Source organism: Heliconius melpomene, chromosome 4 (genome assembly GCF_056956725.1).
Source record: "Heliconius melpomene rosina isolate 202511_hmr_F chromosome 4, ASM5695672v1, whole genome shotgun sequence".
Classification (NCBI taxonomy): Eukaryota; Metazoa; Arthropoda; class Insecta; order Lepidoptera; family Nymphalidae; genus Heliconius; species Heliconius melpomene.
In genome coordinates, this window is record NC_140392.1 from 4,746,984 (window position 1) to 4,767,227 (window position 20,244).

The following is a 20,244-nucleotide window of genomic DNA, read 5'->3' on the forward strand; positions in this document are numbered from 1 at the left end:
AGAAGGGAATGACTCACCACTCGATTCTCCGCAAATCATCCTGAAATAATGTTGAAATTAAAAAGTATATTTCATCTATTACATATTAATAGAAAAATATTATACAGTTAATTTTAATATCTTTCAATGTATAAAATAAACCTAGTTCTGAACCCTACATTGATAGTACTAAATTGGATCCCGGGTGGTCCCGCCATTAGCAACTCATTAGATTACTTGACAAAAACCACAGTATTGCTAAGAACTTAAAATATAAGAAACACTATCTGTGCTAAGTGATTTTCTCTTTTTCTTTGTTGTTGTAAGTGTTGGTGTGAAAAGATTATTTGCAATACAATGAAAATAATTTGACAAAATAAGTGAAAAGATATAATTAAATATCCATTTATGTTTTTTCTTTTAAATTATGTAATGGTGTTGACTCATTTGAGTCCTTAATGGCATATGTAGTTTCTATTGTAGAACAGCCTGGTTGTAAATTCAAATACCGGGGACTTTTAATTTTTTGAACATAAGAATCCATGATATGGATTCACTATCATAGCGCAGTTGGTGTTTACCTGACCATTGGCGGTAGAAATAGAGAGGACCTACCTTCACGCTGTATCCATCATAGAAGAATGGAAAAGGAAGGCAAAGGGAACCTGGAAACCTAATGTTTAGACAACCCGTTTCCATTAAGACACTTCCATTCCCCAATTTCCACTATATTCTGGAGGCATTGTGAGTTCATTAGTATTTTCATTTTCTCCCTCCCCTGAGCGGGGCATCAAACCCAAAACCGTCGCGTTGCAATCACACGCATGGGCCCCTGGCCTTTATTTTATAAGTGCAGTAGGTAAATGAAGATATATTACATACATACATATTATGTATTTTTCATCTATTATCTTTATACGTTGTTGTAACCTACTTAGTGAATTGCAAGTGGAATGTGAATAAGCTCGCTAATGTTATTCTAAAATTACTTTGTTTGCATTAAGGAATATTTCACGTCTTTCATATGTTAATGGCATGATTATATCTTAATTTTAAACTAGTTCGTAAGAAATTATTTTATACTAGCGACCCGATCGTGGCTTCGCCTGCTTGAATTACACAATTATTTATTTGCTAACCTGAATTACGTTCGTATTCTAATATTATCATTTTAGTGCCATAAATTGAACTTTTATTATGTAATTAACAATTTTGCCGAAGAAAGTAATTTTAATAATTAAAACTGTGTACTTAAACAACATCCCAGGGATTAGGCACGAGCCTCAAACGCTATAGTTACGCCACTAGTAACAAGTAGGTAGGTTTGCTAAGCAATAATTATTAGTATTTTCTACTCTCCTGGAATCTAGCCTAGCCTGTAACCTTCACATAATAATCAGTTGTACTCCAATCACCCGAGGCCCTCGTGGATACATTATTAATATAATAAAGTTATTAAATTGTCATCGTATCTCAAAATGATCTTCATTTTTCTGGCACATTATATTATCAAGTTCTTGACTGGTAGTGATTGATGAGTGATTTTTCCTTTAATAAAGAAAATATATGCTTATAGGCTCTCCTTCATCAGGAATAGGTCATAGTGTTGACTACAGTTATTAACGGACACATTTTCCTACTTACGTATTGTATACTAGCGGCTTGCGGCTTCGCCCGCTTGAACTTTACGATGATTAGTTTGATTTTATTTAAGTGTATTTGGAAAATATTTTAGTATGGTTATCTTATACTTTTATACCCTACCTTTTGAGATATATAGTTTTTGGTTTTTCGTCACAAAAATTGTGTGAAGATACCTGAGTGAAGAAATGATAGGAATCTAACTTACACCGTCGCACGCTTGCCCCTGAGTCGTCACTTGTTCCTCTGAATCTTCACTTTACTTATCTTACTTTGACACAACAATGATTACATTTATTTCATTCTTTATTTATTTTACACTAATTTTATAACGATACAGATAGGTCCCCCGTGCTTATGTAAATATTGATTCTCAGATACGTTCAAAATATAACGTGTTGAGTGGCGGAACTCAACGCTGTGTCATGCCAGAGCGCAAAAAATAAATTATTTGAACAGAATCATTCCCATGGGCCCCGGTGTGAGGCAGAAGTGGACTTCTTTAAGTAATCTGTCCTTACGCTATAATATAATCCCCTATTCCTGATCGTTGATAAATCAACCTGTCATATTATTCCCATAAGCATATAATTAGAATTGTGCTATGAATTCAATTCCTCGCTTATAGCTTTAAGATTGATGATACAAGACGCTCGAGGGTCACGAAATGGTGGCATTTAGCACTTGATTATTTCAACCCTTCTTGTCCCAATCCCTTCTGTAATTGATATCATGAATATAAATAGACAATAATTTCGTTTTATACATACTCATAATATATTATAGACAGGAACAGAGGCAGTAGATTTACTGTAGATTGTGGATTCGAATCCAACTCGAGGAAATGAATGAATATTTAATATTTCCATTTCTTCGCTCTGGTGCCTCCGTAATGCCTCCAGAATTCGGCGGAAAGTGGGGAGCGGAGTGTGTTAACTCCCTCTGCCTACCCTGCTAAATACGGGATACGGCGTGAAGCTAAGAAAACAAAAAGGAATAAGCATAATAAAATGAAAGTAAAATTATTTTATATAATACGACCAGTAATCTCATCGGATTTTTGGAAACGGTTTAAAGAATTGTTATGGTTTTTGTATATTACATCTTTATAATGACTAAAAAATTGTGAATTTTCTTATGAAATAAAGTCTGTAAATCATTGTGTGATATAACATTAGTAATTTTTAATTGCTCTTAGGTGTGGCTTTAATACAATATTTAAATTTCATTCTATAGGGCTACATTTCTAAACATTTGCGTAAAGAATATAAGCGTACAATATAAACATTGGGAGTTTTTCTTACATTGTCATCGAGATGAAAACGAAAACACCAGACTTCTAACAAGCAAAAACCAAAGCGAAGGCTTCGTGTACTATTTCTATATACGAACTAAATTTTTTTTTTTTCGTGTCCCCATAATCATTTTGTTATTATTGTAGGGAATTAACGGGAATCGCATACTTTTTGTACCATTTGCTACGTTATTATTGATTCGTCACGGCAGATACGGCGCGACCCGGGGCCCGCTCTAACATAGCATAATTGATTTACTATTGTGGAAATCTAGTCTTAAAAATTGATATTTTTTTTATGTTAAATCCGATATGGTATCTGTCGCCTTTGTAAAATTATGTAAGATATGCTGATTATGTTATGTAACGAAGAGTAAAAGAGCAAGTAGTGTTTTTTCTTATCTTTTCATATTTCTTCATCATTATGTTGGCCAGCAGGTATCTTTTTATATAGGGCCTAGTACACAGGCTCACAAAGATAGAAAAATATTTATAGTATATTTTTTGTCAGCTTCACGCTCACAGCAGCAGGATAGGCAGAGAGAACCTAAGTAAAGACATTTTGTTCCCCATTTTCAGCAGAATTCTGAAGGTATTGCGTGTTGAGTGGCAGAACTCAACGTCGCGCTTCGTCTCGACACCAGAGAGAAGAAATGAAAATATAAGTTTGAACAAATATTCCAGTGGGGATCGAACCCACAAACAGTCGCGTTCATAGTCTTTGACCCCCCATTATGTATGTATATTTATGAGGCCATCCGCCACGAATGGCCTCATAAATATTAATTTGGGGAATATTTCAAGTTTCTTTGAAGCCAGCTACCATCATCAGTACCACCGTAGTGTAAACTGATTGAAGTTTTTTAAAAGTATAATGATTAAAGAAACTAAATATGACTTTAAAGTAAAAAGAAAACTTTTAAAATGTTCACATGACATTTAAAGAACGTATGTCAAATACAAATAATGTCATCGTGAACTGAAAGTTGACTTCAATGCCTATACAAGAATACATTTGCCTATTTTGAATAATAATTGAGAAGAAGTCAGTGAAAGCTAGGTACATGGTTCAAGCCCTTTATCGATTGATTTATGGTACGAGTCTTGTGCAAACGGATGTTTTGTATTGTAATTTCTAACTTCCCTAGAAGTTTTGCCATGAAGATACCTTCATCTTTCCCAGAAATTATTATTTTTTCAGGTTCATGCTATTTCCCGCACACTGCAGGGCAAAGAGAACCTAGTGTCGGAGACATTTCCTTTCACCATTTTCTGCCAAATTCTAAAGGCTTTGCGTGTTGGATGGCGGAACTCAACGCCGCGCCTGCTTCTACACTAGAGCAAAGAAATGAAAATATTAAATATTTAATTTCCTCGAGTAGAAGAGAGAGTCCAACCAACTAGTCGCGTTAACAGTCACGCAGTTGTGCCCCTATGCAACGACTGGCCTCAAACTGGACTAAAACCTATTATGAAAATACTTTTTTTATTACTCAACACTTCAAGCCCATTTCGTATTTAGGCGGTTAATTTAAAAACAAAATCATCCACACTATCCGTATTTCAAAAGAGAAATTCTTTCATAGAATTCTTCAAAGAATAGTAATTGCGATTGAAATTACAGACAATACAATTCTACAATAACATTTGCTCCAATTTTCCAATAACCCACTCTCTCATTAACTCACGCCTCATAGAGTAACCTCAAGATGTGGTCAGTACATTATGGTGGTCGTTTCTTATGGGAACCAGAGTGTAATACAAGAAGTCTCGGCTATGGCGTTCTCTTCTGCGTTTCCGTACATTTATTTCAAATGTTAAAATATTAGTTTAATTTATAATTTAATTATTATTTATTAATCAGTTGTTATAAAAAGATTAAATGTAGGTGAAATTATGTTCACAATTAAATTGTTTGCATCATTGTTGAAATTGATGTTAAAATTGCTATTTTGTTATTAATATTGTCAGTCAATAAAGTATGCTTTCATACGATATTAAAATATTGTTATTGAATTCTTTTTTTTTTTTTAGCTTCTGCTTCTTCTTCTATACTGCAAATAACAGAATAGGCAGAGGGACCTTGGAACCTAGTATTAAGATATTTGGTTTCTATTAAGACTTCCGTTTCCCATTTTACACCGGATTCTGGAGGCATTGCGATTTGATTCGCGGAGTGATTTGACACCAGAGCGATGAATGAAATTATTAAATATTTCATATTTTTTGTATATTTTACCTTTGCCTAATATAGTAGAGTAGAACAGAGTACCAAATGCTTTCTATGCTATCACTGGCTTCCTTTCATATTCTTTCCTGTTATTCTTTCCGGTGACATATCGTCATTTTCATACTTTTCCTGATTTTCACGTGGAAATATATAAATAATTCCTTATTCGATTGAACACCTGCGATACAAAAACCACGGACATTGTAAAATGACAATAATAAAATTTCCATAATGTATGTTAATCGTGTAAATAGGCAATTTATGTAAATATTTCAGTATTATTAATTATACATTTAATCCATTCTGGAATGGTTATTGCATAATTAATTTTGAATGTTATAACATCCCTTGTTTTGGCCCAACAATGATGTATTTGGACTTTTCGAAAAATTTCGGGATATCAATGTTTTTTATATATTTTATATAATTATAGTTAAATATGTAAAATATTTAACTTTTCCCGTTAAAAAATGCAATTCGGTGTTTTTTGCACCAAATGAGCGACATGTAAACATTTCAATTCATATTTTTCTATGTGTGTATTTTAATATTAATAAACTTTTCATGCATTACTTTATATGATATGTATCTAATATGTTAAATTAAATTTGTAATTGTGTTTTAAATTAAAGAGTGAAATTTGTGTTTTCTTTATTGTCAATTTCGAAAAATATGCAAAACGGAATGGGAATTCATGTCTTTGGCGCGTGATAGACGTGGTTCGTCTTATATGGAAGGCTTAAACCTCATATCGATAGTTATCGTTATTTATTGCCGTAATTATTTATACATTTTTTATTTCTTCTTTTTCAAGCAACACTAACTCACTTCTACTAACTTTATAATAAAAAAGACGATATAATAGATTCAGCACAAACATGTCTGTAATACTAACATTAAGACATTTTTAAATGGATTTTAAATAAAAATAAATATATAATTTGGAAACATTTATTCGTTTTCTGTCAATAATTTAACTTATTTATACCTATACATGAAACAAATAAGGAAGACGTACCGTCACATCGGTATTATTTAAAAACATTAACATTTTTCATATTTACATACATACATAATATGACTTGTTGGTGTTTTACATAAAAACACATGCATTTATGGTAGCCACTATTAGATCTCCCTCTTTGATGTTTCCACTAACTCTTGGCATTGGGGAAAACGTTCTAGTATTAGCTTTATAGGTAAAATAATATAATTATGAATACAGCTTGAAATTTATTATTTTCTACTCATCATATTACAAAATTAACTTTGATATAAATTCCAAAAATTGCATTTTTAGAATTTATTTAGATATACAACTTGGAATATGAACTTGAATATAGATATGAATGGAACCAACGTAGGCATATTCATGTCTGTAAAATTTTTCATGGTCGACTTTTTCTATAAATCCATATTAATAAAATCACATATTCGTAAATTACTTAATATACTCTTAAAATATGGCTCTCGATCGATCTCTTTATCGTATAAAACTATTATACAATAAACAAAAACAAAACAACGAACATATAGTCCCCTCGCTTGGAAGACATGGAACAAATGCTAAGTCAAAGACTTTCACAAATAAAAAAAAAACGCAACAACTAAGTAAGTATGGCAAGTAAATAATTAAAATATGAAAAATAATTTAAACTAAACGTTTGGAATGATACTTAAAATAATATTATTATTTACAAATATAACAATACATAATTTCAAGCACTACGCGCAGTATATACAGTCGTCTCAACGCCTTTTACATACAAACAAACAAACATATAGCGACAAACAATCAATAATCCACCAAAATACAGTTCCTCATTAAATAGTTAAATATTACAATTAAATACTTCCATTTTGTATATATTTAAACAACGTCGATGACATAAAAACCAGTATCACTGAGTTTACCGTACACTTAAATACATAGTTCTATGTTAGTGAAAATTATATATTAAAAAGAGATTTTGAAGTCCTAATTTTTGTACTAAACAGGTAAATGAGCAATATAAGCTGCCTAATTCAAATGCGATCACACCCTAAAATATTGTTTTCTTATTCAGTCTTTATCACCAACAAATCGATATGAATCGAGGGGAGGTTCGGGCATACAGTAGCCGTGGTACGTACGAATGTCTTCAGCGATGTACGTAACACCAGGTAGAACTCCAGGTTCGGTGTGGTGTTTCGGACACGTGTGGTCCCTTGGGCACTGGCATATTGTATTAGCATTTACTTCATCGATTTGCTCATGACGACGCCTTGCACTGAATAGCTTGCATGGCTCCTTTCTAGAACACCTTAATCTCTGTAAGAAAAAAATAATATATTATTTATATGACTCAAACACTGCTTTACGAAGAATTTTAAGAATATGTGTAAAAAGTTTTATGATACTCAGTTGCGTAGTTTTAACGTGAAAGTGTAACAAACAGAGGTACATCACATGTTTTATTAGTATGACATATGGTTAAACCAATAGAAATAGTTAATATATTTAAAGTTAATGCGAAAGTTACAAAAGCTTTAATAAAGCTTTATTTATATATTCTACATTAAACAGTCGTGTAACGCCATCTATTAGAATATAGTGTAACTATAAACAACTTACACTTTGCGGCGAACACGCGAACTGGTACTGATTCCCCTGCTCTCCGCTAGGTGTCGTATACGGTAGTTTCTTCAATAGATACGTAACGGACTGCTTCGGGCAGTGGCAATTAACAATTTGCTGCGTGGCGTTGCTGTCGGGGAACGAATATATGATCCATGCTGCGTCTTTGAAGTATCGACACTTTGGTAACCTCTTCACTGGCTCACAAGTCTTATATAGTGTAGTTTTGTCCGCTAACGTGTGATTGTCTTCATCGGATAGCTCACTGTAATAAAAAGAATATAAATGTTAATATATTGCAAAACTATTTGGTTAAATATATTTTTATTTATATGGAAGTTTAAAATATTAAAATTCAATTCATCCCAATTTAGAAGAATAATACAAATAACGTACAGCACGTAAAGAGCTGGTCATCCAAATAAGGTGTGTTTACATAACAAGAACAATCCAGATCAACGTAGGCCCTACTATAATTTATATTTTATTCATGTATACCAGTTCATGCAAATGAAAAATCCATACACAGTGTTTTAATATGACACCGTTATCTACCCACGGCTATTCCGAGCCTAAGGATGGAACTCCTACATCTCTTACAATCAATTCATATACGACATATGGAAAGCAACCTTCGCTAACGCCCTAACATAGTCTATACCAATATTTTGTAATAACCCGCTAAGTGTAAAATCCTTACTGCCCACATCCACGTGCTAGGTACAAGTTATGTTAATGAAAATCTGATATTTATATTCACAACGAACGGCTATGTTAAATTATTTGTAAAGCTTATTTTTCCACAAATGTAAATAAATAATAATAAAGTTTAAATTTATATGTAACATTTATCTTTTTTAAATAAAATACTAACCTAGAACACGGCCTATGCCCAAGACACCGACACTTCCTCTCAATCCAGGGTTGTGTTGAATCGTAAAGGTCCACTTTGCTGCACACCTGCCGCGCTCTGCAGTCAGGCAGATCGTCCTCCGATACCTGAAAAATATATTATAGCAATTTAGATACAGAAATTTAAATATGAGTGCAATCTTATACTAAATCATATTATTCTGATCGAGAACGAAGATAGAAATGCTAATGTGTCGATGATATTTAAATTTAATACAACCGCAGAATATTATATCGATCACGCAAGTGCCTAGTTGATATCTTATCCTCAATTGCCTAATAGATCTCGTTATCTTGTACATTCATCTTATTTCTTATAATAATTAATTTTCTTGAATAAAAAACATATTATTTAGTTTTAATGTTTAGATGTAGTGTTAAATATGATATCATCGTGGTGCTGGGGCTCAAACTGATGAATGAAAATTTTCTTTTCTTCGCTCTGGTATCAAGGCTGAAGCACGACGTTGAGGTTCGCCAACGCTACACCTCGAAAATTCAGCGGAAAGTGAGGAATGGAGTGTTTTAACACAAGTTTCCCTCTGCCTACCCTGATAAATGTGGGATAAAGCGTGTAGATGAAAAAAAATGGATATAAAATGCATATAAAACTGTTTGATGCCCTATAAATTCAAAGTATATCATCAGCATTTTGCATCGAAAGATTGACAAATCTGCAAGCCCAGTATAATATACCTTAAAAGAAACATCTTTGCACCGACCGCGACCGTGGGAAATACGAAATGTGTTTGTCGTAAGTGGTTCGCACCTGCCGCCCTTTGTAGAGAAGAAAACAGAAGCGGATTACGGGAGATCATTATAACTACGTCAGGCACCACAATGCGGGGCCATGTGCTCTCGGTCCATTCACTTTTTTTTTGCGTCGAAGGACCATCGGTCTTAGACTTACTTCCGACCGGAAGACATGCCGTTCGGCAACCTGTTCGCTGTGGGAATGTATTTTTTTTTCTGTGAGTAAATTTTACGACAATTGCTTGTGCTAAATGTGGCCAATTTCTTTTTAAACCTTGATATGAAATTCTTTTCTCTATTTTTATCAAACCAAATATGCTAGAAAAACATTAGGACCCTCTAACAACCCTATATCAATTATATAAGCGTGAAACACATTCTTTTTTTTGTTGTTCCGGATATACTTCCCGTTTCTTGTGTATTGCGATGGATTTCGCGGAAACGGCCTCGGACAGATCTTTCAAAAGCCGGATATAGGCCCTTTTGTGAAACAAACAAAAAACGTCTTGCACGCATTGTACACAATGTATGGGTTGTTGACTTGACTTTGCGAAGATGACTCGCAATCTCGACCTGCATTCTAAATTGCACCAGTTTTTCTACTTTTTTCCCCATAAAGCAGACATAATTTATGCCTTTGTCAAATTAGTGAACGCCATTTATATTTATTTAAACGAACAAATGTTACGGTACATAATTAAATAATCACTACATGCAAGATATGAAATTGGAATCGCGTGCTTTTAATATCTAATTATACAAAAAATACACCAGATTTCACGCGACTAACAAAATGGAACCTGCATCGGATATGGCTTCAATCCAAGTCGAAGATCTGACCGCCGGCTGAAGGCGACGGTTTTAGGGGGACGTTTCATTTTCGTTCTTTTCTAAAACTGAAAATCTCCATCTGACACATTTATATTGAACCTTAATTGTAAAATCATAAGACAGAACATGGACCTGAGGCTTTCCACTAGAGAAGAGATCAAGATGATGCAAGTTACTTATAAAGCCTATCTTACAGTGCTACAAAAGAGAAAATCGTGCTTTCACGTAACGAAATAAGCTGTAAATTTGAATGTACTGCAAACGGAGATGGACGTGTTTTTCTCGTGGAGGCAGATGAGGGGTCGCGGGGCGAGGCATCCGGTGTGAACAGGTGGCGTGGCGCGCCCACTCTAATGAAATAATCTGTGCCCAAGCGACCTTCCACAACCTTCCAAGTACGCCTAGCCCTTAGACGTGGGCACACGCCTCTGCTAATGCTTTTTACTTCTTTTATTGTTGTTCGTAATAATCGTAATATATAGGGCCAGTCACAGAAAACATGAAGGTGTGAAGACATTTAAGTTAACTCATAAGAATAAACTACAGGATAGTTGAAGTCAAATAAATCAGGAAAAAAGAATGTTTCACATGTTTTAGAAAACATTACACAGAATATTGCCATAAATAGTATACTAATCTAAATAAAACATATTATTTTAAATAATAGCTTTCTAGTTGATGATAAAAATCTACATTATATTCTGTAAGCGTCCTTGCCTTGTCGACTAACGTCCTTTTTTTCCTTGAACTTCATTTGCATTCACAATATACTGAGAAGGATAAAAGAGTATCCTGTGACCCACGCGAACTGATCCCAACTTATTATAATATTCCAATTAGTTCGCGTTAATTACACGACCGATACAGTATACCTCGGGGCAACGGACGTCAGATCTGAACGATCGACTCCTACGAATATATATATATTTTTAAAAAATAAAATAAATCAGCTTCACGCTGTATCACGCACACAGCAGAGTGCCTACCCTGCGGAGGGAACCGAGTGTTAAGACACTCTGTAACACACACCAGAGTGAAGAAATGGAAATAAAAGTTAAAGAATCAAATCACCGATCACTCGATCATTGTACCCGGGAACACAGGTAGCCAACAAAATTGCTAACAACGGCCGAAAATTATTTATTATAACTTTAATTAGCTCGGAGCTTTCGGCGTTTTCGACATCCGTCCTATTTGGACGATCATCTTTTGTATTTTTCAAATTAGTTTACATCCTTTTAAACGGCAAGCTTTAATTTGAAGGAAGAACGTTATTAATCCAAAGGAAATCACCCTTCGGTGAAGACAAATTACTGCGAAAAGCAGAAGCTGTGTTTTAAATAATTACATGATAAAGTTTTTTCGTTATCATTATTTATGTTATTATCGATTTCTTATCTAACGTTTTTGTAGATATTATTTATAAGTTCGGAGATCTATAATAGTAATTATATTTTTTTAAGTATCGTAACATGTTTTTTTCTTCAAGGAGACCTCATATAAAAAACATGTACCGAGATATCAAATATATTCATAAATTACTATGAAATTGCCAACACGTAGAACTTAACATTTTAAATATTAATATATTCAAATATATATTTTTATACTCCACTTAGTCTTAGCAGCCTTCGTTACCGTAAATATAAACAAATGGTACCATTTATCCCGCCCATGCGATCTGTAGGTCGTAGCCCTATAAGGTATTCCAGTAGTGCTCTAAAAGACATCAACGCTTGCCCGGAAGCATCGCCGAATGCGTTGCGTACGCGCAGACTAATTGAGTCGCCGTATATAGATAGCTCCATTGTTGAGACATGTATCCAATGACACTTACATGTACCTGGGTACTACTTTGTCATATTCTGTGCTGTTACTGCTGCGTGAACTGAATGACGATTGGAGTTTTAAAAGAAAAAAAATGGTAGACGCCTGGCGCAATATATAATGCTAATTTCTTATTGTTGGCCAAAGGAATTGTTCAAAATATTGTAAATTACCGTTCGATTTGCGTTACATACTATTATTGTTATTGTATTTGAATATTTAAATTCAAAGCAATTATAGGTCCCCTATAGATATTTCAATACTAAAGCAATCTAAACATAGCCGTGTAGAACAGTAGGGTACATCTTTCGTGGGCCCGTGCATCCGGAGCCATTGAAGACGCACGTGTCCCTTTGATTATGTACCAAGACACTCGAGTGTTCTTCTTTGAGGGGTCTCAATGTATGGGCAAAGAGATTTTAGTTCAACACATGTGTTGAATCCCAGATATGTCTTCAGAGTTTTTTTTTAGATATTTTTGTATAGATATATTAATAAAATACAAAATGCTTCAGGGAAGAGTTGAATATAAAAAAAGTCTTGCAATAACGTTCTTATACTAACGTTCTTAACGTTCTTATACTACTTCTATTATATAGACCAGGAAATATCGAAATGAAGCCATTTCTATATAACTTAGTCGATTCGTGTTTATTTTTGAAACGTTTGAAAGAAATAAAGAAATAAAAGGCGCATCGTATTTAGGTTTTTTGTCGCGTAACGCAGGTGCACAGCTTTGACTGCTCGGGTGCTTTTCTTATTGGATTGTTTTTTTTTCTTACAATTCCCTAATGCTTTATACATATAGCTCGATATTTAATAGCTTAGTTTTTTTTAACGGTTAAAAGTAATAAATTTAACCTTGTTCAGAATCTTAGTTATGGATTTTTATTTACATTATAAAAAATAGATAAGAGACATTTTACTCCAAGTTAAAATTTTTAAGACATTTAGTAACGGCTATAGTTGTAGTTGTAGATAATGTTTAAAATAAGTTCAAATTGAACCTATATGTAAAAATAAGATAAAACTTACAATATGCGAAGCTCTTCTATCAATGATAGTGTTACCCACAGATAAGATGTCCGAATTCGGACAGCATTCCTAGCATTGTACTCCCGCCTTTACCGCTGACGTTGTTGACTCGCTTCCCTCCCGAGGTCACTTTTTACATTCACTCGTGTTGACTCGTGTCCACGGTCACGCTACTCGCCCGGCCCAACCGTGGAGAACCTTTAATTATCTCATTACATACCCATTTTGTTGCTTCAATAGCATCTGTCAGTGTTTGATGGATATGAAAGTTTAAAGGTTTAAAGGAAGAGGTTACTAGTAAACCACTCGAATTTAGAATCGACTCATTTAACTTATAGCTTCGAGTACATTTTATAGCATTTATACCGTAGAAGAGCATGTTTTTTTTTTATTTTTGTTTAAACTAAATAAATATTATTTATTGTGTAATATGTAATGATGACAGGTTTTTTTTACTATACTTTACAAGAAACGTCAAAATTAAAACTTTCCTTAGTTCTAATATAATTTGAAAAGTTGAATTTAACTCAACACTCAGTATATTTACTATTAGGTATAATTAAATATACACAAAATTAATAATATATTCTTATATATGACCAAAACGGAGTTCACATGTGACATTGATTGATTTTGATTAAATTAATACAGCTTAATTGAATTACGTGTAAACAATTTTAACCCAAAAAAAGCAATCGTCGGTATTTTAATATTTCCTCTTAATAAAATTCTATTCCCAAGCAACTTTGCGCTAAATATTTTGATATGCATTATTTTTGCAAGTCCGGTTGACGTTACATACGTTGAACTCCCGTTACGTCCGTCTCCGCTCGCCTTCCTATCGGATATTTATACTGGCTGTGGAAATAAAGATTTCATTGCCCACTATCACGATAGCATATCTTCGTGATTTATACAGTTATATAGTACGTCTTTTTTTTATATTAATTAATGATAAAATATTTAATTATATAGATATTATTTTATTTTATTAAATATATTTATGTTATTGAAAAATTTTGTTAAAATATTGACGAAATACAAGTGTGGACGGGTTATTTACATTGTTTGTTGGTTATTTACACGTGGATAGGAAATTTCCGAGGTCGTCATTTAATAAACATTAATAATGATTGATTGGAGCCGATGCCAGCAGCGCTTTGCTTCCAATATCCGTTCTAGGCTTTTCAATAACATCCGGAATAATCGTATCAAAATTAAACTCTACAGTAAAATTATGTACGGACGCACGTTATTCGATTAAATATACAAAATACAACTTTCCTAAATATATTTATATATAATATAAATGATATATTAAAGAATTAGAACCAGGTTTAGTCATTTATTAGAATTAATTTTTTAATAAAGAATTATTTAGAATTATTTGAGAAACACATGTTCCGAATTAACACTTACTGAATAATGTTTTAAAATAAAATTATTAGTAACGCGTTTGCTATCTATTTTCCTCAAAAATTCCATAAGAAGATATATAAAAATAAACTTTTAATAATATAACAAGACATAAAATTTCGTCCAGATTATAGGTTAAGCAATAAAGGCAATTCAAAATTCACACCCAATAAATCATGATAGCCAAATGGCATGCCTATTATTCTATTGCTGCTGTCAGCGGAGACTCTGAGGTGTTGGGATGGCGGTCTGCTCGTTGGCCTTCCGTTTAAACTAATATTTAGCTAAATTATTATTTGCTTTTGGTACAAATAAGTAGATATTAATATAAATAATATAATTAATCTACGTTCATATAATATACTTAATGCAGCGTTAAGTTCTGCCACTCAACTCGCAATGCCTCCGAAATAAGGCGGGAAATGGTGAACGGAAATGTCTTTATGTAAGCAGTGTTTCAAGAGTAAGTTCTCATGTTTTTCCCAGGTTCCCAGGTTGGTTCCCTCTTGTTATTTTAGTGAAAATATACGTTATCTTAATATTACACGTTTACTTAGAAAACTACGTTTCACCGACGTAACTATTTAATCGTATCCAATTGTTCTCGGTATCGAATAAAGAGTTCTTTATAAGGTGAAACAGGTGATCATTGACCAGCACCCTCCTGCGGTTTTGACATTCACAAGAAGTTCTTTTGTTTGTTTGTCGGTCCTCCCGTAGCTCCATTCTCTTGGATCGCAAACACTGCCGCCACTTGAAATAGGCGACGAGTGTTCTTTTGCTATTATTGTTATATCCGTTGGAGTTCAAATTCGTGTAATTGCTACATATTGTTGATTGTTTTTGTTTTTTTTTTTAGCTTCACGCTTTATCCCGCATGTAGAAGAACTGAAAATATTATATATTTCCTTTCGTCGAGTAGAAATCAAACCTGTAACCTGTCACAGCCACAAGCTTGTGCCTCTGCGCCAGGACCGGCCTCATTATTGAATCTTAGATGCTTTAAAATTATCACTTATAGCTGGAATAATCGAAACGTACCAACACACTCGTATCTGTCAAGATTACACTCTTGCATAAAGAAATATGAATAAATGACAAGATAACTTTTAAATTCCATTCCTTAAGATGTACGACCGAAAAGAAGGTTACCGTTACGAATGAGCTTAAAGCCAGCGACATAAAAAGAGAAGAAAAAAACAAAAAAAGTTTTTTTTTTCAACCAAATAGCACACACTGGTCGGGACGTAGCCTCGACCGTAAGTCATCGAAGCTGTCAAGATAAGAATGAGTGAATGAACACCTGCCCGCTCCCAGTGTTACGCATGCTCCTACGGACTGCTCCGCTACCATATTACAATACCAGATCTAAAAACATCCCAAATAAACACCAATTTCAAGTTTTAAGCCTCATATCTTACAGATCACATTGAAATATAACCGAGATGGCAGCAAGAACTGATATCGAAGAAACGCAATTATGGACCTAGGTTGGGCGATTATCTTCTTCAACCGACTTCAAAATTAGGTATAATAATATGATTATGGTTTTTTTTTTAATATGAACGACGAAATTTGACATCCGTGACTTCTATTTTTTACCAATCTTATATGTAATTACTATACACGAGCGCCAATATCAGTTTCTCCAAGGAAATGGGCAGCATTTTATATAGATAGATAGATGTTGTTGTTATTTTTAAGTTGTTTTGTATGGGACATATACACTGTCTTTCCGCTTGATTTTCTACTCGCGTTTATTACTCATAGTATCAGGTTTAATTGTCGGTATTTTTTGTTTTAATTGGGCTAATTGCTGGGTGGTTCCCTTCGTGGAAGAACATCGCATACGTGACTAATAATATCATGGAGATCTCGAAAACGTTTTATCCAGGAAAACATTGGTTGGACAATTCCAAATATTTCCATCTATCTGACTATGTCCAGAGCGGATTCCAAGATGTAGTAAATGACTTCCAAGTAAGAAGGTCCACGAATAGGAGGTAAATTTCTATAATAACATTTCTTACAAGAATAATAAACGTTTCTGATCAAAAGCGATTATATAAATTATTATTTTTTTCGTTGTATTTTCGTTTCCTTTCCAAGTTAATTCATTTATATATAATTTGGTTAATCACCGATATTTAATCACTTTACTTAATTCTCTTAAAGTAATTTCGATGATGAAAGAAAACAAATCACTCGTAACTTAGTTCAGGTTAATTTGCGACAGTATTTGATAATTACAATTTTTTATTTAATTTATACAATTATATCTGAATAATTTTGCATTATACAAGTAATTCATATTTATTTCTCTCTCTCTCTATATTACACATTGTTTAATTTCAATGAGTATTCGATTATATCAATTCGTGAGCATAGTCACGACATTTCACACACTTACTACTGCTGTAGAAGTAAACAAGCCATAAACGATGATTTTTTTTATTAATAACAATCACCCGTTTAAGTTTATTATGATATTATTATAACTTAACACGTACTTTAGATCATATCTCAAATACATATTTTCCCGCCAAATGTCCTTTCGAGTTTTGTTCCAAAAGTAAAGAAATTTTGAGATAAAAATCAATCGCTTGCGTTCCAATAAATAATAATAATAAAGATTTTTTATTATAACTTTTTAGTATTTAATAACTCTTATTTGACCGAATTTCTCGAGATCTTACGTATCAAGATATGAAACTCAACGTTGCGCTCTTGCCTTAGTACCAGAGCGAAGAAAAGAATATATTAATAAATAATAATTCATTCCCACCAGTGGGAATAGAACCCACTACCGTCACGTTACAGTTACACGCCTATGTCACGACGGCCTCCATTAAAACGTATAAATAAATACTATTATTTATTTGTTTACGCATTCATTTAAAGTTTAACAAGCAACTTTTCAATCCTACCCTAAATAGCACGCAAGTGTAACAGATACAGTTACTAAAAAATATATGCTAGCACAAAATGAACCGCCTCTCAGGATATCCTAATAATTTCTATACGTTATATTAAATTCATAAATATAATATCTGAGCTGGTATTAACTAGGCTGTAATTACTCCAAGATATCGGAAACCATGAGAGTTAAAACATTACATCCGTCGCGGCAAATTAACTGGTGAGTGTAAATCGAGAAAAGGCCATTTTAGGTTTATTTTATGCATAAATAATAACGATTTCGTAAATGACAACATAAAAATTAGGTCATAATGATGCAGGTTACAACATAAAATTTTCAAGGCAACGTTGCGAATTCTGTTAGCTATAAAGAAACTTATTTATTTATACACTTGTTGCTAAAAGAAGGATCTCAATACTCACTCCAGTTTGATAGAGAATTTTGAGTCCACTCTTGGGCTGGGCGGTCCGTTTGTGCGGCAATAGGGGCAGTTTCTCCGGTCTCCGCACGTGCGTTTCTCCGGACGGGCGGAAGGCTTCGAGGGGTGTCCGTATGGTGGGCCTCGCGCCGGCGATGAACCCCGCAATGAGCAGCGCGGCTAGCACTTGCATGTTGCACTGTGACACTGTGGCACGGTGACACTGTGGCACGGACGGGCGGCGTGCGGGTCGGGCTCGGACTGGCGGCGGGCGCGCCGACGCAGGTAACTCTTGGCCTACGCGCCCGGTGAGACCGGCGGACGGGGATCGCGATCACTTGATACTTTGGAGGCTTTTGCGCTGGAGCTTTTTCATTATTTTTATTTGTTTAATTGTTTTGTTTTTGTAAGATTTGTTCTTGCATATTTAGTTTTCTTAATAACTTATATATTATAATTTTTAGAATTATTATTTTAACTATAACTTTTCTCAAAGTTGTATATTCTCATAAACTATAATTAAAGTAAATACATAGTTAAGTTTAATATAAAGCTCAGATACTTGTGAATGAACGTGTTTATATTTATTTATTATACATTTCGGAATCTTCCACGTATCAAGACTATAGAGTCGCGCTCGGGTTGACTTCCTACCGACGATGTTTTTTTTACACAATCTTGTTGCTCGAGTCTAAAGAAACGTTTATATTGATTTTAAGTTACACTTAAGTAACGTTTTTTTTTTCTAATTTAATCGTTTTCGCAATTTTTTTTATTATTAATAATAATAATTAGTCCTCCAAAACGACTAAGCAAGAATAGTTGGGCTTAGAATTATGTATTTATATTTATTTTCATTGTTTAGTATTACAATGTAAAGTTATTTCTGTCTTGCGAAGCTTCTTATGGCTTTACAACTCCACTCGAAGAACAATGAACGTACGATAATCCCACTTGACCACGAGTAGTTCTAGTAAGTAGCTTTTAAAAACATATACTATTGTTTCAAAAGTCGGTTCGCGGAACCGGCCATTCATGGGAATTTGAAATTGTTGTCAATGTAATACGACCAGCGATGAGTTGAATGAGCGATCCTTTCATTAATATTTTAATATTTACTATGAAAGAGATATATTTTAATGGTTAATTTTGTTATTTATTAATTGTTAACATTTTTAATTTCTTTTTCTACAGGTTCCTTGTCAAATTATACCTATACATAAATATTTAATTAACTTGCTATAACTTTAATAAATATACAAATTGTCTTACATATAATTATTTTTAATGGTATGATAAGAAAATATTTGCAAGATAATAGTAAGAACTACAGTCCTCTGGCTACGACCTAACCCTATCTTCTATCTCGCTCGCTCCCATTCACTGTCCGCGCGCTCGCATGAATGAACCGCTTCTTATGAATGAGTGGACAGTCGACATAGTACTATGTATACCTTCTGGTTATACGTTGTCGGGCTAGCACCGATCGTCATAGAAATGCCATCACGAGTATGTCGCGAAACCCGTTTCTTTATATATAAGTTATTAAATTGTCATCTACGTTACTTTGTCATATATATTATTACTTTTAAATGTGAGAAATTGTTGATTTTCGTATCGTTTTGCTATTTTTTTTTTTTAGTTTCTTCTCTAAAATTTAATAAACTAAGTTTGCCTTTTTGTATTTATATATATTTTTAGTATATTATATTAAAGTATTATAGTTAAACTAAGTTTTTAGTATATGTAACATAAATATCACAGTTAAATCATTTCTATAAATCCGATAATCTAAGGTATCGAGGCTTTATATGAATGTGTGTTCCTTGGCACGTGGTCACATGTTTTTTTCATTACGAAGCGACTCGAAGGCAAGTTTTAATAGGAATTGAAATTTTGACAAAATTGTCCGTTATTGGACTGGTTTTTTATTTATTTATATTATATATTAAAAAACTATTGTAGCATTTTTTTTTAATAATTCTTCTATAGTAGGTATACTTAAGAATGGCATGTTACCTAAGTCTATAGGTATTTGGACAAAACCGGTCCCCTGCTTTTTCTTGGCCAACGATAAAAGGTTTACGATACAGTAAAATAAAAAATAGCCTTAGATCAAGAAAAGAATAACGGTGTTCGCAACGATCGTATGTAGTTACCAAGTCCAAGTTTTTATAACAGAAGTTGTAAAGAAATGCCAAAATTTTTATTATATTTTTCTTAGAAAATATTTTGCAGGTTTAATAAAAAAAATATTCTCCACACACATTCTTAGTGTTGCAAAACACTATAAACACTATAGTGTTTTGCATATTGTTAAAATGTGGTAGATTTATGTTCTTTTAAATTCTTAGAAATTTGGTATATAAGA

The 20,244-nt window shown here is 33.3% G+C and overlaps 2 protein-coding genes across 2 annotated transcripts in view; one reads left to right on the forward strand and one right to left on the reverse strand.

Moving 5' to 3' along the window:
• The window catches only part of LOC146539507 (elongation factor-like GTPase 1), a 92,329-nt gene that overhangs the window by 58,839 nt on the left and 13,246 nt on the right, over window positions 1-20,244 (forward strand). The gene's annotated exons all lie outside the window — the stretch shown is intronic.
• aos (protein argos) lies at window positions 6,082-18,195 on the reverse strand. The gene is made up of 4 exons (XM_085208425.1): window positions 17,878-18,195; window positions 8,636-8,760; window positions 7,759-8,026; window positions 6,082-7,455 (listed from the first exon to the last, which is right to left on the reverse strand). The coding sequence occupies exons 1-4, from the start codon at window positions 18,064-18,066 to the stop codon at window positions 7,207-7,209; spliced, it is 831 nt and encodes a 276-aa protein (XP_085064551.1). The 5' UTR covers window positions 18,067-18,195; the 3' UTR covers window positions 6,082-7,206.

Bases quoted from the DNA above. Each gene is read 5' to 3' on its own strand.
- aos (XM_085208425.1), bottom strand. From the start codon at position 18,066: ATGCAAGTGCTAGCCGCGCTGCTCATTGCGGGGTTCATCGCCGGCGCG. The intron at 8,761-17,877 runs GTGAGTATTGAG...TATATTTTTCAG, and splicing joins AAATTCTCTATCAAACTGGA to GTATCGGAGGACGATCTGCC. The intron at 7,456-7,758 runs GTAAGTTGTTTA...TTTTTCTTACAG, and splicing joins TCGCGTGTTCGCCGCAAAGT to AGATTAAGGTGTTCTAGAAA.